At 48.3% G+C, this 25,183-nt stretch overlaps 1 protein-coding gene across 1 annotated transcript in view; it reads left to right on the plus strand.

The window, feature by feature from the left end:
* Window positions 1-1,375: 1,375 nt before the first annotated feature.
* Tnfrsf11a (TNF receptor superfamily member 11a) overlaps window positions 1,376-25,183 on the plus strand; it is a 78,036-nt gene continuing 54,228 nt past the window's right edge. The window contains exon 1 of the mRNA XM_057770274.1: window positions 1,376-1,454. Coding sequence (XP_057626257.1) covers window positions 1,377-1,454 — 78 coding nt within the window. The 5' untranslated portion in view covers window position 1,376. The remainder of the gene's footprint in view (window positions 1,455-25,183) is intronic.

The raw sequence follows: 25,183 nt of genomic DNA on the forward strand, positions 1-25,183 counted from the left end.
CCCTCTCTTTTCTGTTTTAAAATGATATCAAATCATTCTACTGTAGCATCATTTAACACAGTTTGTTTTGCTATTCATAAAATAAAGTATTGTTTTAAAGTATTCCAAAGGAATCTAAAAATAAAAAGGGAATAAAGGTATAACAAATAGAAAGCAATCAGCAGTCTCCGTCAGCACCTATGGCGTTCTCAAACGTGAATGGCATAAGTGCTCCAATACGGGGATGCTGATGGTCAACACAGCATGTGTTCTGCCATCTTCAGCACCTTACAATGTAGCAGAACCAGGTATGCTGTTTAAATACTATTCATGAGAAAGGTGTCACAGCTACTCATAAATGTAATGTAGACCAGAATGTGAATTTTACCTTGGATCAAGAAGGGTATATAGTAATGATAAAAGGTCAGTGTACCAAGACAATCCTAAATCTCGATGTCCTAAAGAGGTTCAAGGGCGTGAAAAGCTGACAGAACTGTAAGGAACAATAGACAACCCTACTTTTCCTTGTTAGAACTGTCCACAGCTTTCTCAGAAGTAGACAGAAAGTCATTAAGACGGTGGGCGAAAAGCTGGCCGAGACGATTCTGGCACCCAAGGAATTGAAAACAGTGTTTCTATTGACTGGAGACAAGGATCTTCCTCTCCTGGTTACAACATGGGCAGGGGTGTACCAGTGTAGCCAACACTGACCTGGAATTTGGAGGAACACAAACCCGGAAAGCAGCAAACACAACAGGATCGCTGCATCCCACATCCCAGACATTACACTAGTTCTGTTTTAGAGGCAGTGACTTGGCGGTTCTGGTGAAGGGCTTCGTCAAGCACGGTGCCAAGTGTCTACCTGAGGAGCTTGCTCAAGGTGTGGCAGAGGGGGTGAAGGTCAGAGACAGGTGCGTTGACCTCGAGGAGAGCTGCTGGAGGCAGCCAGGATGCCAGGATAAGGGAAAGACTAGGGTTGTGTAAAGGATTGGGGAGGGGGGCGTGGACACTAAATTGTGTCTTTAATTGTAGTTAAGAAAACCCCAACTGGGATGTACCTTCTGCAGGCTGGCAGGAAGGCAGGGTTCAAGAAAGGTGAATGGCAACCTTGGTGGTGTTGTCTAGGGCCTGCCCGCGGGAGGCTGCACCCCGAGAGCTCAGTGCCTGGGGACAGCAGGGCGGTGCACAGCGCAAGTCTGGAGCGCGTGTGGAATGTCAAAGCCACAGGTGCTCCGCACCCCAGCAGCCCACGCTCCGGCACCCCCTGGCGGACTCGGGCTGCGGCGCGGGGGCAGGTGCGAGGCGGGGCCGGGCGCGCGGGGCGGGACCAGGCGGTTGGAGGGCGGTGACGCCCGGGGGCCACAGAGGCCGTGCGCCCAGCTGGCCCGCACCGCGCCATGGCCTCGCGCGCCCGGCGGCGCCGCCCGCTGTCAGTGCTGCTGCAGGCGCTCGGCTTGCTGCTCGTCCCGCTGCAGGTAAGGACCCGCACCACCGTCGCCCGCCGCCCCCCCCCCCAAGGTCCAGTTCTCCTGGCACAGTCGCCCCACAGGCACTAGCCGAGACTGGGGGTTCGGGGGAGGGGGTGAGCAGGTACGGAGACTCCAGCTGGAGCGTGGAGCGAGGGAAAGACAACTGGAGGAATCCTGGAACTTGGAAGGAAGAGGTTTACGGAGCCCCGACTTAGACAGGGGATCTGCAGAGCGCGGAGCTCTGATGGTGCTTTGGTTCTCAGGGTGCAGCTAGTAGGTACCTCCTGCCTGTAGCTAACGTGACTCAAGAAGTTCTACAGACCTTGTTAGTGACCCCTTCCTAAAGACTACTCCCATGGGGGTCTCCTTTCAATCCATGTGAATCCCCGGGAGCGGGGAGTGCCTGTCTTGGCCTTCACACTTTCTTCTGTCTTAGTTTTCCCTCCATCTCTCCTGGGAGGAAGGAGAGGTGTAGGAGGGATATCCTTCATGTCCAGGAAGGTAGCATTTCAAAGTTACTTCGGCAAAGGTGACAAGCTTTCCTTTTCGTGTTTTCCTTTTCTTCCCTCCTCCCCACAAACAGCTCATGGATCGACAGGAATTGCTTGTGCTTAGAAACCTTTGACCATGTTAGGATGAAATATGTCTTTGCAACGGTTGAAAGTAGGGTAGTGGTGCGCCTTGAGCCATTTGCCAGGAACAAGCCTAGCAACCCTTGCTTCCTCCTGGCATGGGTCTGGGGCCCAATGGCAATGGAATGAGATCACAGGAGTACGCAGTACTCAGAAGCTAGGGTCTTTCTGGAGCTCTGCAGACGCCATCAGCAGCCTAGAGGAGGAGGCAAAAGTCGGTTGTGGAGAACCCCCCCCCCCCCCTGCAGCCAAATCCCCACGCTGAAGAGCTCCCAGATCCCTGAACCCCCTCGGGTCCATCCTGTACCCCGCGCCGCGCTAAGGAGCCGCTAGTGTGTGATAAAGAATTTGGGCTGCTGGCAACTTAGGGGCTCGATTGGGGTTTCTAAGAGTGATTTCTTTTCCACATCATTCAGCCATTTAAAGCATGAAGCTAAATGTTCATTTCTGTCCTGGAAGATCTAGCCATTCAGGGCAATGAAGCTTGTACATCCAACCTTGAAACGCCTAGTGTGCCTGGGAGTTCCTCTGAAGGAAGGGAAATGTCAGTGAGGTTTCTCCGCTCAGCAGTTTCAGATTTCGTTTCTCCCGTTAAACATCAGTCTTAGGCTTCTGTGAATGTCACTGCCCTGGGGGTTTGAAGTGAAGAGAGAGGAGAAAGATGGCTTAGCTGGAATCAGAATAGAAACTGTGCAAATGCGTTCAAGGTTGGAGCAGAACTTGATTCTAGTAAAGATACATTCTACTTTATTCCCATTCTCTCTGAGAATGGGTCTCTCAGAGTGGCTGAGGGAAAAGAAGCCACTACAACCTAGTGAAATTTACTACTTTAAGCTCTTCAAATGTTGCTTAATGAAGTGTTCAACAGGTCAGAGAGGGAGCTACCTTGTCTGAACTAAAAAACTGGGTCTCCAGTGAACAGCTAGCTGCCCAGGAAAAAAACCTGCCTGACCACACAGCAAAATGGAAAAAAGAAAAAAAGTACACGCATTTGATTCCAGTAACAAAATAGCAAAGGGTTTGGAACTAGCCAGCACTTCTCGTATTTTGTATGTGTGTTTGAATGTATGCAAGTACTGGATGTGTTCTTGACCATGCTGGGGATGGAACCCAGAGCCCAGGACATGAGAACCAGCATTCCACCACTGAGGTGTGTCTCCAGCTTCATATGCTCTTCTCACCTCCGGATGACAAGTTGCGTGCTGTGTGGGTCACTTGCTATTCTGTTTTATTTAGTGAACAATAACATGAAAGTTGCTATATGCTCAACATAGTCACAGATTTTAAATTGTCTTCATTAGCAGTTTGAATTGTGTGCGGAATTTGTGGGCACAATGGACTGAGGGTATGTGGTATAAGTAGATCTCTCAGATCATCCTGTCTCTAACATCTATTTCCCTTCAGCTTTTCTTTAAGTCATTTTAATTATATACAATTTTTATTTGTAACAAAATCATATTTTAAATATGAGGGGTGGGCTAGAGATCAGACTTGCAGTGAATGGTTCTCAACTTGTGGGCCTCAACCCCTTTGGGGGTCAAATGACCCTTTCACAGTGTTGCCTGTCAGATATCCTGCATATTAAATATCCTAAATTTCAGATATTTACATTATGATTCATAACAGTAGCAAATTATAGTTATGAAGTAGCAATGGTTCGGAGTCACCATGACATGAAGAACTGTATTAAAGGGTAACAGCATTAGAAGATTGAGGACCACCGGGTCAAAGCGTAAGCAACCTGGGGATCGCTCTGTCCTTCCAACTTGTGGGTCCGAGGACAGAGCTCAGGTCAGCAAGCTTAGTGCCAGGTATTGCCTGACGAGCCATTTCACTGCCGATGACCCTACAACAGTGAAGATTCACAGTGAACATTGCTTGTGTGCCTTTGGATCATACACAGACTTCTGCATCAACCATGTCCACTCAGGTGACCTAAGGTGCTCTTGGGTGCTTTGCTTGTGTCTCTCCTCCCCAGTGGAAGTCCTACTATCTGGTATCTGTCTGCCTGCGTTCAGAGCTGATGAACACATGCCTCTTAAAAGTCCTAAGTCCTGTGTTGATAGCTGGGCTATTCACTCAGTTGCACACTTGTCATCGAGATAACTGTGCGTACGTTCACCAGGTTCCCTAAGGCTTTGGGACAGATGCCAACAGCGGACATTTGCAGAGTGTAAACCATGCTCTTAAGAAACAGGACAAATGCAGAATTGAATCTGCCTAGGTTATAGTTAAATGGCAAAGACAATGGGAGAAGCTGTGATGGTAGGAAGAAGCTGTGGTGGTAGGGAGAAGTTGGGATGGTAGGGAGAGTCTGTGATGGTAGGGAGAAGCTGGGATGGTAGGGAGAAGCTGGGATGGTAGGAAGAAGCTGTGGTGGTAGGGAGAAGTTGGGATGGTAGGGAGAGTCTGTGATGGTAGGGAGAAGCTGGGATGGCAGGGAGAAGTTGTGATGGTAATAAAGATGTGACAGCAAAGACAGTGGGAGAATCTGATGGTAGGGAGAATCTGTGATGGTAGGAAGAAGCTGTGATAGTAGGGAAAAGCTGGGATGGTAGGGGAGAGTCTGTGATGGTAGGGAAAGTCTGTGATGGTAGGGAGAAGCTGGGATGGTAGGGAGAAGCTGGGATGGTAATAAAAAAGTATGTGACAGCAAAGACAGTGGGAGAATTTGATGGTAGGGAGAAGCTGTGATGGTAGGAAGAAGCTGTGATGGTAATAAAGTATGTGATAAGAAAAACACAGTGGAGGAGGAGGGAGCTTTGGGAAGAAGATTTTCTCAGATAGTCTTTGGAGGACAGGGAAATCAAGCTTCAGAGAAGAAAGGATCCAATAGGTGGGTCAGGAAGAAAACTTTCTAGGTCAAGGGGATGGTGCCTGTGGTTTAGACGTAAAGGGATCTTGCCAATGAGAAACCCAGTGTTTATGACCTTACAGATTACCTCAAGGCTCTGAATTCAGGAAATGCACCAAACAGATGAGCTATTAAACTTTTATAGTTTTGAGATAACTCAGACGTGGCCCTTACTGAGGTGGCAGGACAGACGAATAAGCGAGTAGACCCTGGAAAAGCCTTCAGGGGACCCCTCCAAGGAAATCCCCTAGGGTGTGACTGTGTTTGTACTCCATGGCACACCCTCTCATTTCAGTTGGGAAGCCTGGGTGTGGATTAGCTGTTTGTTTGAGAACATGGACACACGGTTCTAAGCTTTCGGATCTTGGGTTGGTAGGATTTCAGATGCTTCTGCCCTCACTCCCTTTCGGCCTTCTGGACTACCTGTGACAGGATCATTCTCAGCCTGCCTTTTCATTGTCCAGCGGGCAGTTGTTCCTACATGAGGAAAAAATGGTAACAATAAAGTTATGTCTCTGGAGTCATTAAATCACTGTTTTATGAGGCCCTCGAAAGGGGAGTTCCAGACTCAGCTTGCTGGTAGAGCTGCTGTTTTGAGGAGGTGCTGAGTGAACTTTATCTGCAGGGGAAGTAAGAGGAAATAAGCTCCCAGTCGAATGTTCTTATTTTTGGAGTCCATAAGGGAAAAGTGAGCAATTTTCCCACCTCAGACGTTTGGTAGATTCTAGGAATGTCTATGCTTTTTGTCTCCTGTGTGTCTGTGCCCTAACTGATAGCCCTTGGCTGTCTAACTAGTCTATTTCATGCCCTAGGCATCTCCCCAGCCTCCCAAGAGCTGGGGGCTTCTCTTCTGCTTCCTGTAGCTTCCTGTCTTCTCTAGTTGGGACCCTGGCTGCCTTTGAGCCCGTGGGTCCCTAGCTCTATCACTGTGTCCCTGCAGGGATAGGCTTCTGTCTAGGGCAGTGTTTTCTTCCTGCACTCACATCCTTACCCTTGTTTGCTGTAGGATTCCCTCTGGGTGCTGGAGTACCCTCTGCTAGAGAGCTAGAAAGACAGTTTAAGTTCAACTCACACTGTCTGCCCACAAACACTGAGGCCGGAGGAACCAGGAAGGAGCTGTGGGCTTCTGCCAGCAGGCTTGGTCCCTCTGCAGTTGGTCAGGTGCTTTGAAGTTGGAAGTCCTGTGGTGTTTTCTGTCCTGATTCTGAGAGATGAACCAAGTGTGTTTCCTGCCAGTGCTCCCTTCCAGGCCCTATCCCCCCAACCCTACTCCTCCTCACGACCACCCCTCCCCACCCTGACTCCCAAAGCTCCCGGTCTGCCTCTGTCACCAGAGGGCTGGCTGACACTGCCATTCCTACAGCAGCATGTTCCCGTTCTCTCTGACAAACAGCCCAAAGCAGCCGCAGTCAGCAGGTGCGAACACATTCTTTTCAGCTGCACGATGACAACTTTATTCTGCTTTTGTTTTGTTGGCTGACATCAGTCTTCAGCTTTGACTGCTGCATGCAGCACAGGCGTTCATCTGTGAGCAGAGAGGGAAAAGAGGGTTAAATGCAGGCACTTCATATAGCAAGATCAACACCCCTTACCATTTAGACTGTAACAGGCTAAAAGAGACCGAACCATGGTCAAACCCAGCCTTAGGAGACCAGAATTCTAGCCGTATATAAACAGTGGAGCATTTTCAGTGGGGGTCGTCCCAACCTGAAGTATGCAGGGAGATCACCTGTGGTGCCAGGGAAGAGAGGCAGGGTTGAGCCTGTCCTCTGGGGTAGCCAGGAACTGCAGGAGGCCCCTTGATGGAATGCTTTCTGACTAGAGAGGACAGCATTCCTGAACTCAAGGATGTGGGGTAGGGAGAGAAGGCCTGACCCAGCACTCAAGGCTTTAAGTACAAGCAGAATAGCTCAGCTATAACCCTACTGCACGTGGTCTGGAGAGAGATGTGATCGGATTTGGGTGAGGGGAGGAGTAGCCAGGGCTGGTGTGGGCCAGCAAAGAGGCCTCTGCCTTGGGTCAAGGAAGAACTAGAAAAGGCTCAAATCAGGTCAGGGCAATAGTGAAAGAGGAGTTGTTGAGTGCAGGGGCAATTTCAGAGCTGCTGGCCATGCCTGCGGTGCACATGGCAAGGGATGTAATGCCCAGACCTCTCAGAACAGCAGGCTAGCAGAGCTGAGGCCAAGCAACAGCAGCTTACCACCTGGATTAGAGATTTCCTTGAGGAAAATGTTCGGTTCAAATCAGTCTTTGTCAGGTTTGTGTGAAAACAGACATAAAAAAAAAAAAATAAATAAATAAAAATAAAAAAAAAATGAAGGTTAAAGTGCTGAACTGTAGTGGAGTTAACCTGAGTTTCCCCAGTGTGGAGGCAACATTTAAAGGCCCAAGGGCTAGCCTGAGGCCATGTGTGTTTGGAATCCAGAGAGCCATTTCCTGCCCTAGAGGTGTTTTGTGCTGAGACAACCCTGATGAAAGCCCTGGTCTGAAAGCCCTGAAGAGACAGAGATAAGTGGCTTGTGACCTCCCCAGGGCACAGCGTCCCGACAGGTGTGACCTGACCTGTGGTGTCACACACCAGCCTCAGGGAGATAGCCTGCTTCCTGAAGATGCAGTGTTTGTATTGGACCCGAACTTCTCCCTTGTGAAATCATTTTCCTGGCAGGTTGCTGTTGCTTTCCTCTCTGCCTAGCTCCTCCTGGATTCCACCAAGAAAAAAAATTCCCAAGCCAGCAGGTGACATGGAAGTCCTTGGCAGAGACTGAACCATCAGGTTTCCGAGCTTCAGAAAGAACTGACCACAAGAACAACCCTTCTGGCTTACCAGAGAAGTGAAGTTCATTACACTGCCTGCTCAGAGTGGTGGGGGCACAAGGGCCACTTCCTTGCACCAGCAGAAATCTGAAGGCTTTCCATCAAGAATGAGGAAGAAAAACTAGCTTTTGGTGAATGTGCAGCCTAAACAAGCAAGTGGGGAAATCGGCGTGGTGTTGCCTATGGTGGGCGAGTGTGGCAGGTTGGCCCGGCCAGGGTTTGGACTGCCTTCCAAGTGGGAAGTGCACCCCTTTACCTTATTTAGTTTTTCTTCTTGTGTGAGTGTGAAGTGCAAAGCACATGTGTATGAGCGTGTGCCAGTGAGAAGAGGACACTGACTCTCCTAGTCCATCACTTTCTACCTTATTCTTCTGAAACAAGCATTTCTCAGCTGGGCTGGCAGCCAGAAGGCCCAGGCAGTCCTTCCTTTCTTCAGCCTACGTAGTGCTGAGGGCACAGACATGTGAGGCCCCGCCTGCTTTATTACTTGGTGTTGAGCACTGAACCCAGTGACCCGCGCGTGTGCAGCAGCACTGACCCTCTTTTACTTCATCTAATGTCGCTAGCACCGACCGAAAGGTCTGGTTTAGAACCCAGCAGTTGGCAACCCCGTTTCCAGGCTGTTTATCTGCTTTCTTTTCAGATGCAAACAACCTGGGCCACAGCTCCCATGTTCTCTTTAAAGCTGGGTGAAGTTATTCACTTCCGCCCTCACCAACCTGTGCCATTGTTTAAACATTCCCGATGCCGGGAACTTCCCTAAAGCTGTCTAGCTCCAGCACGTCTCCATTTGACCCCATTTCTTCAAAGTTGTCCTTTAATGGATACAAGGACTGGTAGGCCAATGTCTTCTTTATTTTAATATTTTTATTGTTCAAGGTTGCTCACCCACTACTTTCCTACCCTCAGGTTGACCATGCTGGTTTTTAGACTCTCTTGGTAAGCTTTTGTCCCTATCAAGGCAGTTGATGTTCATTTGATACTTACTGCCAAAACTAAAGCTCCCCAGGGTTTTGCAGAAAGGATGGCAGTCAGGACGCAGGCATTTCTGACCTCCGACAGCTCAGGACCACCCAACCCCATTCTTCCTCCCAATCTGAGCAACACCAGGAGCACAGAGAAAGACTGAAATGGAGACTTGGAATTTGGTGTTGGGCTCTCCTGGTTCGACTTCTCTTGCTGTGATAGAATGGTTTGACCAAAGGCATCTTGGAGAAGAAAGGGTTTATTTGACATACCCATCCCAACGACAAGCATTAGGGAAGAAGTCAAACCAGGAACCATGAGGAGTGCTGCTTACTGGCTTTGTAGCCATCGCTTGCTCAGCCTGCCTTCATGTGCAACCCAGGGTCACCTGCCCAGCGTGGTCACCATCCACAGAGAGCCTGGCCATCCCACATCCATCATTAATCAAGCAAATGTCCCCACAGAACATGTCCACAGGCCAGTCTGGTGAAGGCAAGCCCTCACTAATGTTTCCTCTTCCAGGGTGACTCCTGTCTGTGTCAGGTGACAGAAACTAACCGACCAGGGAGAGGGAGAAGGGGTGGACAGGAGGGAGGTGGGGTTAGTGGAGCATACCTGAGGAAGATCTCATCTAGTCTGGTGTTTGACTGCCTAGCCAGAGAGAAGGACTGGATTTGGTAGGAACTAGACAGTGGCAGAAGGAGTGTGACTCTGAGTTCTAGCTTGTTGTGCATACCAGGTTTGTATTCCGCCTGTACAAAAGGATTTCTCCAGCTGTAGTCTTTGGCCCCAGCATCATCCCTGTGCGAACCTCACACCTGACCCAGAAGCTGTAGGGTGGGGTCCAGTCATCTGCAGCTCAGCACCTTCTTCCAGGAATTCTCATCAAGGTAGGGGCTGCTGTGATAGGCCATGGCTTTCATGGAAAGGTTTGTTCTAAGTGATGTGTTCACAACAGGATGTGACTACTGAACTAACTAGAAGCACTTGCCACTGGTTGACCCCTCCTACGTGCCACTCATGTGCTGGCTTTATCTGTCTTGCCCACTCACTTGCCAGGGAGATAAGAAAACTGGGGCATACACAGGTTAAGAAACATGCCCACAATTATACAACCGGCAGGGGGCAAAGGTACAACTCCTTACTGGCAAGTGCTCTGGTGCCCATGAGATTAACACCTCAGGCGAACACCTTGTGCAGCCCTCTGTGAGGCAGAAAGCCCTCCCCAAGTGGAGGGATGTCATCAAGCTCTCAGAGGACCCACGTTCTAACCCTTGGACCCATATACAAAGCAAGGTGTGGTGGCATGTGCCTGGAATCCAACTTCTGGGGAGGCAGAGAGAGAATCTGAGGGCTTCAGGACTGGTCAGGGACCCTGTCTCACAAACTTTTACTGGGAACCAGAAAGATGACTCCATGGTTAAAGTCCTTCCTGAGCACACATGAGGACCGGCACCCACATAACCAGACAAGCGTCTCATGCACACCTCTGACCTCACCCGCACCGTGTCCCTGGACTCAGAAGGATTGCTCAGACTTGCAGCCTTCCAGTCATCAGAAGAAATGTCAGTCCAGAGTTCCCGGAGAGACCTACCTCAAAGGAATAGGTGGAGAGTGTTGGAAAAGGAGACGTGACACCTTCTTCTGGCCTCTGTGCATGCACACAAGTATGTGTGCCTACATGCACACTCACACACGTGTGGTAACACATATACACAAATAAACCTTTAATCAAAATGAAATAAAAATGTAAAGTGGTCAAGGAAGATATCCAATGTCGACCCCTGGCTTTCATGTGTACCTATGTGTGGCTTACATGCATACACATATACACACGCATCAAACCCCTCCCAGAATGGCCAGACAGGATTGAGCTCATTCATGTTCTCTGTGTTCTCTAGTAGAGAATGCGTTTATTGAAGGTTTTCTGGACGTGTCGATGAGCAGAAATGAAAATGCCCCCTTTTTAAGGCTACAAGAGATAGAAGGTACGCAGCGTGCCTTCAGCCCAGGCTCTGTGTGCTGGTCGATCTCTGATTCAGAAGGAAAAGGAGTGTGACTCACTGACTCCTCCCTGCTACTTCCTCAGGCACAGGGACCCCGATTCCTCTCTGCCCCCCAACACCAGAGGCTAACAGTACTGAACCACGACAGCCCTGCTGCCACGACCAGCACAGGCCACATTCCCTCCACCCTCACAGACCAAGACACTGGTGGCAACAATGTGTCGGCCCCGCGCCTCCCCACCTCGCCTGTACACACTTCCATTTACCCACAGCCGCTGCCTGCTAGTCTTGGGCTTGAATCTGGGACCTCAACACAGCCTTCTGTCAGAGGGTAAATGTTTGGGTTCACTAGCTTTTGGAGGAAGTTAAATTTCATTTTCCAAGGTTCGTTATGCCTTACTCTTATAATTACGATAAATTTGAGTATACCTCTTGAGATCATTGCTCTATCATTGACACCCTGACTGGATTTAGAATTTTTAGGCCTGTAGCTGGGCACATGGACTAGAGGGGTCTCAGAGAGAGCGGCAGAGGAAGAGCACTCCCTGAGTGTGGCAGCACGTTCTACGTTGAAAGCCACAGTCCCTGGCTCGGCTTCCTGTCCCACCACAGATGGACAGACAGTTCTGTGGCATCACACCTTCCCAGCCCCAAAGGACCTCGGAACTGTGAGAGAAAATGAGTCTTCCCTCCACTGAGTCTTTGTCAGGTGCTTTTTGTTTTTCTTTTTTTTTTTCATTTCTTTTTTTTAATTTAAATTTATTTATTAAAGATTTCTGCCTCCTCCCCACCACCGCCTCCCATTTCCCTCCCCCTCCCCCAATCAAGTCCCCCTCCCTCGTCAGCCCGAAGAGCAATCAGGGTTCCCTGCCCTGTGTGAAGTCCAAGAACCACCCACCTCCATCCCAGTCTAGTAAGGTGAGCATCCCAACTGCCTAGGCTCCCACAAAGCCAGTATGTGCAGTAGGATCAAAAACCCATTGCCATTGTTCTTGAGTTCTCAGTAGTCCTCATTGTCCACTATGTTCAGCGAGTTCAGTTTTATCCCATGCTTTTTCAGACCCAGGCCAGCTGGCCTTGGTGAGTTCCCGATAGAACATCTCCATTGTCTCAGTGTGCGGGTGCACCCCTCGCAGTCCTGAGTTCCTTGCTCGTGCTCTCTGTCCTTCTGCTCCTGATTTGGACCTTAAGATTTCAGTCCGGTGCTCCAATGTGGGTCTCTGTCTCTGTCTCCTTTCATTGCCTGATGAAGGTTACTGTTCAGGAGGATGCCTATATGTTTTTCTGCTTTTTATTTTTCAAAACAATGATAAAAGTAACTAATATATCTCCTTTGACTCAAACTTCTAGGCTCTATTTTGATGTCTGTGTACCATGTACACTGTCTTCCATCACTGACATTTTGTTTTAGTTCCTTGAAAGGCATTCCACAGATTGTGTTGTGTGTGTGTGTGTGTCTGTGTGTGTGTGTGTGTGAGAGAGAGAGAGAGAGAGAGAGAGAGAGAGAGAGAGAGAGAGAGAGAACATGGAGAGAATATTCTGGGCCACTCTCTACCCTGAGCTCAGCTCTCTGGCAGTAAGTGGGTGGTGCCCTTGAGGGGGACAGTGAGGTGTTACAAAGTGACTGGAAATCTAAAAGCAGACCTCTGATGGTGGAGGATGAGATGTAGGCAGAACAATCAAGTTCACTGGGGCCGTATCTGGACGTGAACACAACTGTATCTCAAAACTCAACTGTTAATTTCCAATGGTCACAGAATTTAAAATGGAAAAGACAATACTACAAAAATATTGCTCCTTTCCCAACAGCCAGATTCTACCCGTGAGAATCCCGATGACGAAGATACCGGGATCCAGTCTATGTGTAAAAATTATAAGTGGTCAGAGTCCCAGAGTGCACCGCGATCTTAGCTGTCCAGAGCTGTCCTTTTGGGTTAGGGAGGGCAGAACTGGAGACTGAGCACCACTGGGCTAGAGTAAATGAATGTGGTCCAGGTCATAGGCTGAGCCAGGAGCGGCTCTCCATTCCTGGCCCATGTGACAAACACAAAAGTTACCAGAAGCTGTGCAGTGTGTTAAATGGCTCTGTGTGCTGTCCCATGATAAAAGAGGCCTCAGCCTCTGGAAGTGAGCACTAAACTGATTTTTGTAGTTCGCGCCCCCGGGGTATCTCAGATTTTGCCCCAGATTGATGATTTTTTCCAGGTTTATGCTTGGGATATGTGAACTTGATCCAAAGCAGGGAGGACACAGGGTTTTCTGTAAAGGAAAAATGGGAGCTCATAGTGCACTTTTCTGGTGGTATTCACTGATTGGGTGGGTGAGCACTGTCCAGTCCAGGAATTACTCACCGTCTGAGCAAGTTGCTCCATCTTGCTTGTGAAGATGCAGAAAAGTAAGGAAACCTGTCTTTAACGTAGTGCTTCCCACACAGTAGGCCTTTAGTAAGGGTCAGTTTGTTCTTAGTTCTGTTCAATACAGAGAATGTCTAATTCCGGGGACAACAGAAGTCTCTCAGCGACTGTTACATCAGTGCTTCTCAACCTGTGGGTTATGACCCTTTTGGGGGTCGAATGATCCTTACACAGGGGTTACATATAAGATATCTACATTACAGTTCCTAACAGTAGCAAAATTACAGTTATGAAGTAGCAATGGAAATAATTTTGATTGGGGGTCACCACAACATGAGGAACTATATTAAAGGGTCACAGCGTTGAGAAGGTTGAGAACCACTATATTACTTGAACACTTGGTCCTTTACATCAACAGACATATACATACCCAGATTCCAGGGCCTTTGGAGTGGTCAGTATAGCATGAAGCAATGCAAGTGACCCAGGGAGAATACGTTGGGGTATCTCACTGGCTTCAGTAGAAATGGAGTGTTGAGGATCTAGCCCAGGCTTACAGTCTACCAGGAGGGGTAAATAAATGAAAAGAAATCGTGGAATTGCAAATGAACTAGAGCAGGAGAAATCCCAGTTGGTTAGACCACCAGCCCCAGCGTACAATGACCTAAGTGCAGGGAAAGCCAACTTCAACAAAATGATCAAGATGAGCAATTTCACACCTCAGCTCACAAGCTGCTATGAACCTGGAAGGCTGAGAAAGGCGGGAGAAATGGCAGGGTGAGTAGCCAGACTGTGTCCTAGATCAAGAATCCGGGCCAGGCTGCTAAGAGGAAGTGCGAGGAGTAACTGGAGGCCGGGCCGAGCAGCTGTGTTTGGCACCAGGAGTCTGGAGAGGCTGCCCTTCATATTTGTCTTTGATGTCTTCCTGACCTTACCATTCAGAACATGAGTCTAGAAACGCAGAGTCTCAGATGTCCCCCCACACACTGGGTCAGAATCTGCAACTTCATGATGTGAGCATCCACATTTGGAGCAGTTCTGAATTTCATCGAGGCCAGGAGCAGCACAGAGGTGGACAAGTAAGGCAGCCCCTTCCTTGACGCTTTGAGTCCTGTGATCTTAGCAACTTGATGCTACTATGCCTGTGTCCCCAGTGAAACCATCAAGGAGCCGGTTTCCAATGCAAATGCACAAGGCTCTTTTTTGACAAGCTCGAGCTGGGTCTGTAACCCAACAGTCATACACAGCAGATGGAGGAAATGCGGCCCCAAACTCAGGCGAGGGGAGTTTTTAAAGGAAAAAAAAAACACAAGCAGGGAGTTCCTTATCTTCGCATTTCAGGATTGGGTCAGGGGGTATGGGGCAAGGCGATCTTTAAAATCATTGGTCAGGTGATTGGCGCGAAACCACAAACTGCTGACAGGCTGTCTGAGGAACACCTGGACCATAATGTTTATCGCTCTGTCTTCTGATTGGCTGTGTCTTGCTGCCACAGCATATTCCATGTGTTTTTCTGGAACTGAGTTCAACCTCCGGTTGGTCACCAGATGTCTTAAGATGGAGGCCCTTTTCCAGGTGGCATCTGTGAGGCTAAGTAAGGTTTCCTAGGTCCTCACATTTTCCCCTCTGACTGGTTCTTAGAAGTTCCAATCATGGAACCCTTCAAATTCTATGATTTCTTGGTGGAGGGGCCAGAGTGAGTCCACATGACCAGCATTTGGATGGCTCCCAGTCTCTCTTTCATAAACTGCCCTAACTTGTTTAAAATACAAGTGACCAGGATAAAAAGCAGACCAAGCAGGGTGGAAGTTAAGGCAGTGAGCCTTGGTGGGCCTCACATTGTCTTTTGTGTTTGGCTAGCCCCTCTCTGACTTTGGCCATGGACACTTTACTCCTGAACAGTCAACACAGAAACAACATTCTCTGCCCAGTACTGCACACCATCCCCCTTGTTGGAGAAAGATGAGGTCTGGGCCCCATCTATTCTGCTTCACTGCTCTGCTCAAGGTGTCAAAGACTCTTGGGGGTGGGAGACAGGCTTTCTAACCTCTCTAGATCTAAATCAGTGGCTTTGTGCAGATGGGAGCAGTGCTGATTCTGGGTGATGAGGGAGGCAGCCCCTATCCCCGCCCACTAAGCTGGCTCCCAGCAGTATGCTCAGGATCAGGGCTGTCACAGGCTCTCTCTTAACCTTGGAGGAGGCCCCTTCCAGTTTGCTATATAAATCCTTCTCCGTGTGGTCAGAAGTCCGTGGTCTTGTTCAGGACCACGGTATGGGCACAGGGTGTCAGCCCTGTAGAACAGGCCCACCAGGTGTCATTGAGCGAATCCGGTATTTCTGAGAGCTGGGGAGTGATAGGGTCCAATTGCAGAGGGACTGTCACTGGGGGGGGGGCTTCCCTATATAGAGGCATTGGCCTGAGATCTGATGGAGTGTCAGCTGTCCTTTGGATTGCCAGCAGCACTGGGTAGAATCTGAGGTCTGAGCTTAAGTTCCCACGACGGCAACATAATAAGGGGGTGGGTGCAGTATCTTAGCAAAAGCAGAAAGTAACAGTCAGGTCAGGCTTGGTGGCATGCTGGGTTAGGGCTAGGTCAAGAAATGTTAGAAGTGAGTCTTCTGGCTGGACCGAGTTAGCCTGGGGGGCCTGTGGTCACTGCAGGGGCGGACAAGCTGAGCCAGGTCCCTAGGGGCAGTGAAATGCTCAGGTGTGAGGTGCTTGACTTGGATGCAATGGGATCAATTACCTGTTTGGGGCTCATCGTGACTCTGAAGGGTGACTAGTTTCTGCAGATGGTGAACGTCAGTCCCGACTCATGGCCCCAATGGTAAAGTTGTAGACTCCAAGTCTTACCAGTGTCCAGTCAGCCTACTTTCCAGCTTCAGTGAAGCCGATGACCAATGGGTTGCAGGCCATTGTACAGATGCTTTCTCTTTTCATAACTCTGGCTCGCTGAACAGTTATTAAATCCCCAGGGACAGAGGGCGACATGTTGATCCATCCAGTGGACTCACATCCTCAGCTGGCATGGGAATATGTCTCTGGCCCCCCACGTTGATATCTTTGGGGCTTGGAGCAAGAATGACCAGGGCAAACACAGAACCCATGGGATCTAATGATTGCAACCCAACTGGTAATAGGATGCTCCTTGGTCTAGGTGATGGGGAGGGGGGTCTCAGCTCTCTCCTGCCAGTTTACAGAGGTCCGTGTAAAGGTCAGAGAACCAGGCTCCTGGAGGGGTCTGGTCAGAAGTAGTGCCAGTGGCTATAATACCGCTGTCTGTGTTGATATTTATCCAAGTTTAGTTCCATGGGGCATGTGGGTTTCCTGCAGCTCAGATGCCGATGGGTACCATCACCAACAGGAGCCATACTACCATTGCGCCGGGACTGGAATTTGAGGGGGTTGTCTGGATCTCTTGACACCTCCCATACTTCGTCTTGGTAGTCCTCCTTGAGTGTGAAGGGATCAGCAAGGCCTGGCATGGGTGTAATGGGCCCAGGGGGCTATACCATCAACCTTGATGACTATGGGCGTGGTTAACGGGAGGATGTATGGTCCTTTCCGTCTGGGATCCAGTGACCCAGGCAGTCTCTCATAATGTAGACCCAATTCCCCAGTGGGGTTCAGGGGGAGCACCAGAATCATAGAGGGTCCTGAGCTCGGGCTACACTTTCTTGCGTGCCCATTGGACCCCTCGTATAGTATAGTATTGAGGAGGTCTTGGTCATCCAATTCTGCCAGAAAATCTGCCTGGATGTTGGGAATGATGGGAGGTGGAGTACCAAGCCTGATTTCGAATAGTGTAAGCCCTATCTGGTTAGGGGGAATTTCTGACCCTATACAAAGGGAAGGGGAACCACCTAATCTGCTCCAGTCTCCAAGGTCAATTTAGTTAGAGTCTCTTAGAGTTCTGCTCATCCTTTCTACCTGTCCTCAACTCTGGGGTCTGTATGTACAATGCAACTTTCAATCTCTCCTCAGGAAAGTGGCTAACCTCTGACTTACCTGGGACACAAAGCCAGTCCATTGTCTGACCCTGTCATGGTGGGAAAACCATACATAGGCAGCATGTCTTCAAATAACTTCTTTACCACCTCCTGCACCATTTCATATTGGTGGGGAAGGCCTCTGTTCACCCTGAAAAAGTATCTACAAATGTTAGTAAATACCTGTAGCCATGCTTGCCAGGGGTTACCTCAGTGGCGTCTACTTCCCAGTAGACTTCAGGCTTCTTTCCTCTGAGTTTTTAGGGTTTCCCAGGGTTTTTAGGGTTGGTAGCAGCATTGACATTGTTGATGAGCTGACAGGCTTTACAGTTGGGGACAATATTTATAATTTTTTGTTGTACATCTTTGATTTTGATTTTTGACCCTCTAGGCAAGTCCTGCATCCTCCATGCTCCCGTATGAGAGGACTGATGGATCTTGCTGCGCAGTCTCTTTCCCAGCTGTTCAGGCAGGATAATCTTGCTATCTGTAGCTCTCCACCACCCGTCTAGATACTGGGCCATAGGGAGGCTCTTAATCCGGGCCACATCTTCCTCAGTATGCCCAGGGTTCTTGGGTAGATTAGGTGTCCGTGGCTCTACGAGTACATGTGCAAAGGTGGAGTGCCACCTTCCGGGTGGTTTTGTCTGCCAGGTTGTTTCCCCTGGGTATGGGTCCATCCCCTCTCTGGTGCCCTAGGCAATAGGTGACGACCAGTTTCTTGGGTAACCACACAGCTCTGAGGAGAGCCTGGATCTCGTCTTTATTTTTAATGGCTTTTCCTTCCAGGGTTAGCAGTTCCCTTTCTTTGTATATTGCCCCATGCACATGCGCCATAGAAAAGTGTACCCATTGTCAGTGTAGAAGTTAACGCTCTGCCCTTGTGTTGTAATATGAGCGGCAGGGCTGCATCCCCGGCACCCAGCCGCCCGCATGGCTAGCTTATGCCCCGAAGTAATTACACGGAAACTGTATTCTTTTAATCACTGCCTGGCCCATTAGCTCCAGCCTCTTATTGGCTAGCTCTTACATATTGATCTAACCCATTTTTAATATTTTGTGTAGTACCACGAGCTGGCTTACCAGGGAGGATCTTAACTTGCATCTGTCTGGAGTGGGAGAATCATGGCGACTCATTCACTCGGCTTCTTTCTCCCAGCATTCTGTTCTGTTTACTCCACCCACCTAAGGGTTGGCCTATCCAATGGACCTAGGCAGTTTCTTTATTATTTAACCAATGACCTTCCTCCATCATTTCCCCTTTTTCTGTTTAAACAAAAAAGCAAGGCTTTCATTTTAACATAGTAAGATTATATATAGCAAAACAGTTATCAAGCAAGAATTACAGTTACAATATTTATATCTATTTTATCTTTTATCATAAGTAAGGAAAACTATAATTAACCATTCTTCAACTCTATCAAAGACTCCAGAAGGATATAATATTACCTAAGCAAACAAGAAGTAAGATACTTCAAACTCTAGAAATGACAGAGACATCTCGCTGCCTGGACAGTCACCCAAAGTTCTTTTGTACCATTGGGGCATCCATCTTCAGCCTTTAGGCCCATAGTTTTCAGCAGACATTTTCATCAAGCAGGAAATTCCAAAGACAGTTCAGTCACTATCTGCTGTGTCCTGCAGAATGTCTCACAGACTCTTTCATGAGTCAGGAACCCCAAAAGACCATTTCACCTTCTGTTGTAATATGAGCGGCAGGGCTGCATCCCCGGCACCCAGCCGCCCGCATGGCTAGCTTATGCCCCGAAATAATTACACGGAAACTGTATTCTTTTAATCACTGCCTGGCCCATTAGCTCCAGCCTCTTATTGGCTAGCTCTTACATATTGATCTAACCCATTTTTAATATTTTGTGTAGTACCACGAGCTGGCTTACCAGGGAGGATCTTAACTTGCGTCTGTCTGGAGTGGGAGAATCATGGCGACTCATTCACTCGGCTTCTTTCTCCCAGCATTCTGTTCTGTTTACTCCACCCACCTAAGGGTTGGCCTATCCAATGGACCTAGGCAGTTTCTTTATTATTTAACCAATGACCTTCCTCCATCACCCTTGCCCCAGCTCTGGTGCCTTAGTTAGTGCTATCAGCTCTGCCTTCTGGGTGGAGGTCCCAGTTGGCATTGACTCTACCCATATTGCTTCCCTTTTGGTGGTGACTTCTGCCCCCACGTACTTTCTGCCTCAGTATGCCAGGTAACTTCCCCCTCAGGCAATAAGGTGCCACACAAGTCTGACCTAATGCTGTGCACCTGGACCAGGATCTCAGAATAGTCATGCAATAACACTTCCAGGTCAAGATCAGGCAGCAGAGTAGCTGAGGCACCTGGAAAGTTATTCAGGCAGCAACAGTCTATTAATGGGTCATTCTGGCACTGATCAGGGGCTTGATTGAAGAACTCCCTCAAGTGCATGTAAGACTTTGTCCCAAGATTAGCTTGTCAGCATCTTTGACCAGTTGGGCCATAGTCACCATTATTTGGAGGCAAGATCAAGCTGCCACAGGGTCCGGTTTCTTTGACAGGTAGGATACAGGCAATCACCAGGTCGACCCCCTTGGCTATCCCATTGGTGAAATAGTTCAGACCCTGTGCCGGGGCTGAAGATCAGGCTTTGTTTGAGTTTATCAAAGGCCACTGGTGGCCCTTCGTCCAGGTGAAATCACACCCTTCTGTGGTGGCCTCATGTAAGGGTTTGGCCAGTTTGCGAAGCCTGGGATCCACAGGATACAGAAACCCGCAGAGCCTGCTCACCTCCTGGGGGTAGTAGGTGTTAGGATCTTAAGCACCACTGCCCTTCCTTTAAGATGTACCCCAGGTATGTTACTTGATACTTGCAGATTTGGACTTTCTTGAGTGAAGCACAGTACCCGAGGTCTCCCAGGGTTGGCAGCAGTTAGGCAAATCTCTCAATCTGCGACTGCAATCAGCAGGTCATCAACACGCTGCACCCAACTGATATCTGGATTCTGTCCTTGGTACTCACCCAGATCCTCATGCAAAACTCCATCAAAGATGGTGGGGCATCAGCTGGCCGTCGATCCGGATCTCTGGATCATGCCATTGAAAGGGGAAGTACTGTTGGCTCTCGGGGTCCAGAGGCAGACTGGAAAAGGCATCTTTTAGGTCCAGGACAGTATACCATTGCTGGCCTGGGGCCATGGAGCTGAGTAGGGCATCTGGGTTAGGCACTGTGGGGTGTATGTCAACTACCCTCTTGTTGACCTCCCGTAAGACCTGGACTAGTCTGTAATCATTAGTATGAGGATTCTTGATGGGCAACTGGAGTATGCACAAACCTGAGGATACCCAAGTCCAGTAGCCTCCTGATGTGTGGTGTGATGCCCTTCTTGGCCTCTAGGGGAAGGGAATATTGGTGAACCTTGACTGAATCTGCCCCTGGTTTAACTTCTACATAGATGGTTGCTAGCCCCATTCCTCCTGTTTTGGCCCAAGCGTATTGGAACTCCTTATGCCATCTCTCCAGCTAGGGTCAGGCCCAGTGGCTACCTGATAAAACCTGTACTCTTTAGTCAAACTACTGGTCACCCATACCTTAATGGGTTTCCCATCCTCATTAAGTGATTTAACTCCTCCATTAGAGAAATATATCTCGGCTTTCATTTTGATCAGTAAATCATGAACCAACAAGGGGTATGGGAATTCTGGGATTATCAGAAATGACTTGGTTGCCCAGCTGGCTCCCAAGTCCACTGTTCTTCGGGTAGTCCATGAATAAGGTTAATTCCAGTGGCACCTGGACCCAGGTCTTTATATCTGTCATGAGTCCCATCAACCGTCAGTAACAGAGTTCTGAGCTCTTGTGTCCACCATGAAGTCAGATGGTTTCCTGATAGTGGAGGCTGGTCTTTCATTTCCTGGCTGCCCAGACCTGAAATCACACAGAAACTGTATTGATTAAAATACTGTTTGGCCAATAGCTTAAGTGTATCTCTAGCTAGCTCTTACATCTTAAATTAACCCATTTCTATTATTTTATATTTTACAACAAGGCTTGTGGTTTACCAATACTGGTATGTAGATGTCTTTCTTCTCCGGCAGGTACATGACATCCCTGTGACTCTGCCTACTCTCTCTCTATGTATCTTTTTCAGCCTAGCTATATTCTGTTAAGCCAGTGGATGAAAGTAGCTTCTTTATCAACCAATGGCAATAAAGCATATTCATAGCATACAGAGGGGAATCCACATCAGTCTCCCCTCCACTCTTATGGCTACCCTGGGCTTGGGTAGTGGGGGCTGAACCTCATCTCCCCTAATCGCTGTCCACATCCCTCAGACTGAGGACCTTAGTGTTGCCTCTAGTTGCCTTCTGGGGTCACTCTTTGGCCCAATGTTCTTCCTCTTTACAGTACGCACATTGATTCTTTCCCAGCCAGGGTCTTTCTTTGTTACCTTTTGGTTTCTCATCCTCCTCTCCAGCCGCCAGGCATCACGGTCACCTCCTGCACTCCTCTGGTTCCATGGTAGCGGCAGCAGCACATTAGCGAGGTGTTGGTTCTTGCCCTGCACCTTTTTAATTTCCTTTCCTTCTGCACTATTCCTTCAATTATATGCTTCTGAGCCACCACTACTAAATCCCTGCTCTTCTCTCTGCAGCGTTCTAGCCTCTGTAATTTTCTCTTAATATTTGGAGCTAACTGGTTAAGGAAAATCAGGACCATCGCATCAGCATTTTCCTGGGACTCTGGGTCATAGGGTGTATACCTCCTGGTGACACTCCAGCAACACCTCTGGATTTTCATCTGTTTCCTGTCTTACATCCTAGACCTTACTCAGATTTGCAGGCCATCTTGCAGCTGCTTTGATGATAAGCCAGGAGACTCCCCTACCTTCAGTTGTGCTGTGGTCCCATGCAAGGGGAAGGCTGCATCTATGAGAGCCTGATTAACGGTCAGCTCTCCCATAGGGTCTGGTACCAATTTCCGGGGCTTGGTCTGTATCCGGTCTCTCTCCTTCATTGTGAAGAGGACTTACAAAAGCTGCTGACAATCATCCCAAGTGGGTTAATGGGTGAAAAGAATTGTCTTGAAGAGGCTAACGGGTTCCTTAGGGTTTTCCGAGAACAGTGTATTTTGGGCTCTCCAATTATAAAGATAACTAGTGGCAAAAGGGCAATAGTGATGTGATTGATTCCCATTCTGGTCTGGGGATCCCACTACCCTGAGGGGACTGATTGTGGTCACCAGGTCAGGGATGCAGCTACGGGTCCTGTGGGCTGGTCCCCCTCTAGAGCAGCCAGGATCAGCAGAGGAGGAACCGCTTGAATTGTCAGTGGATCTTGTGGTGGAATAGATGTGCCAGGGTCCAGGGTGTAGAGTGGATGGGGAAAGCCTCTTCCTCTGTGCTGCCTCCTTGGAGGATCTCAGGCTTGGGGATTGAGGGGTTTGGATGGTGGATACTTCTCAGCAGTGGCCAAGATCTTAACCTACCAGAGCAAGAATGGTTTAATCCAGGAAAGGGGGTCCTCTACCAGGTCTCTCCAGATAACTGTGTAGTGGTTGGGGTGCCCCCCCTGTGGCCTGAAGATAATTTCCTCTACTGCTCCTGTATGGTCAGGTTGAAAGATCCCTTGGGGGCAGCCAACATTGAAAGCTGGCCATTCCAGCCTGCAAAAGGTGACAAGTTTAGACTTTTCATCAGGACTGATAGGTTGTGAGCCTGTGTTTTGATATCGTTATAATGATTCAAGAATAAGTCTAGGGGAGAAGAAGTCATTTTCCCGTAGTGTCCGTCAAGTCAGGAACACAAATACAGATAAACTCAGACACCACAGGAGACTGAGAACACAGGAAAAGTTTGCCCCAACAAGAGTAAAAGCAAAGTGACAAACAGAAAGACAGCTTGTGTCACACTGTGGGAGCGACTTGCTTGTGTGCCCAAACACCGTTCAAACCGAGGATCTCCATCCTCTGTCCTTACCAACAGGGTCTGGAACGTCTTCCAGTCCTTTGTGATCACGGTTGTCCAGCATGTCTGCCCTAACCACTGTTGATCACAATTACGGATTCGGGCGCGCCACAAGAAGCTAAAGTAGGAAATGTGAGTGTGGACAGAATAAGAATGAAGGCACTTACCCACCAGTTGTAGACCCTTGCGGCTGGGGCTTCGGGCTGGGGTCCGTGGGGTCGTGCAAATTCCCGACAAACACACCAAATGTTATATGCGTGTCGCAAAACCCTCAATGAAACCACCAAAGAGCTGGTTTCTCATGCAAGCTCACAAAGGTCTTTGTTGGCAAGCTCTAGTTTGGTCTGCAACTCAATACTCCAACACAGGCTTGAAGGGAATGTGGCCCTGAACTCAGGGGAGGGTGAGTTTTTAAAGGAAAAAAAAAAAAGACAAGCAGGGGTCAGGGGGTAAGGGACAAGGTGATCTTTAAAATCTTCGGTCAGGCAATTGGCATGAAACCACAAACTGCTAACAGGCTGTCTGAGGAACACCTGGACTATAAAGTTTATCGCCCTGTCTTCTGATTGGCTGTGTCTTGCTGCCACAGCATATTCCATGTTTTTTTCTGGAACTAAGCTCAACACCTGGTTGGTCACTTAAGATGGAGGCCCTTTTCTAGATGGCGTCTGTGATGCTAACTGGGTTTTCCTAGGTCCTCACAATGCATCCCTAGAATGGAAGCAAAACCTAGATGTGTCCTGGTCATCAGTGAGGAAGTGAGCTCCTAGAAACCAACCGTAGAAGTCGTTGCTTCTTATTGCACAGGAAAAACAATCTTTATCTCAAATAAAATATTAAAGAAAATAATCAAGGAATGGCAAAGGAACAAAAGCAGGTCCTCTTGTATGTTGTTGGTGTGACATAAAGTGGACCAGTCCCCATGGAAAAGCTTTAGAAATCTAAACCTGGAATGACCATATGATTTCCAGCTAGACTCCCAAAAATATTTATAACACACTGAACTATACTTGTGTGCTATTGTTCTTCAAAGAATTGCTAACTGTAGCCAGAATGTAGAAACAGCTCAAGTATCCATCAACAGATAGCTGGGTAAGTAGAGTGTTGTATATCCATTTGGTAGAATATTATTCAATCATAAAAATGAAGTTACATACATGATACAGTGTGGACAAATCTTGAATATTTGCTCAATGACTCAAGCCAGACAGTAAAGAACAAACATTATGTGTTTCTACTTGTGTGGAAGTCAGCCCGATGTTTCGAGGCAGGTGGAAAAGGAATGAGGAAGTGTTTATTTTATGGCTGTAGTGGTTTTGTTTGGAAAGATGAAAGTGTTCTGGGAAAAGTCAAAAGTAATAGTTGCACATTGTTGAGATTTTAGTGACAATGAATGGGTACTTCAGATGACTAAAAATGACAATTTAAAAACTTTATTTTATCTTAATAAACTTTTTAAAAAAACTTTATTTGCACTTACTTTATGCTGAGTTTATTCCCATGCCATAGCTTTCCCCAACCCTTCAATTTCCCTGGAATATATTTTTCTTCTGTGCAACATCCTCTCATGGCTTAGGCGCATGCATTATCTCACTGTGGCAGGGGGAACACATGTATAGGTCAGTCCCGCCACGAGCTCTGTTAGTCCCCAGTTGCTTTGTTCACCTACATGAACTTAATGGTTTAGCTGCAGACTCTACATCCCTGTGTCTAGCCCCCCTGTTTAGCCTGGCCATACCTCCCAACTCCACCATTATACCACCTGAAATGACATGCCTTGCTTTTTTTGTTTGTGGGTTTTTTTTGTTGTTTTGTTTTGTTTTGTTTTTGTTTTTGAGTCAGGGTTTCTCAGTATAGCTCTGGCTGCCCTGGAACTCACTTTGTAGACCAGGCTGACCTCAAACTCAGAGATCCATTTGCCTCTGCATCCCAACTGCTGGGATTAAAGGTGTGCACCACCATGCCCGGCTACACATTGCTTTTTTAAAGTCACATCTTTCAGATTCTTGGTGGCTTTTCAGATACCCATGCCCTTGATAGTCAAAGAAGTTTCATGGATGTTCTTGAAGTGAACATGAAGATTCAAACCTCTTTACTTGAATGATTTTGTAGGGTATTTTTGGGTCAAGAGAGCAAGTCAGCTCAGGCCACTTCATCATACACTAGACTGTA

This window comes from Chionomys nivalis, chromosome 5 (genome assembly GCF_950005125.1).
Source record: "Chionomys nivalis chromosome 5, mChiNiv1.1, whole genome shotgun sequence".
Classification (NCBI taxonomy): Eukaryota; Metazoa; Chordata; class Mammalia; order Rodentia; family Cricetidae; genus Chionomys; species Chionomys nivalis.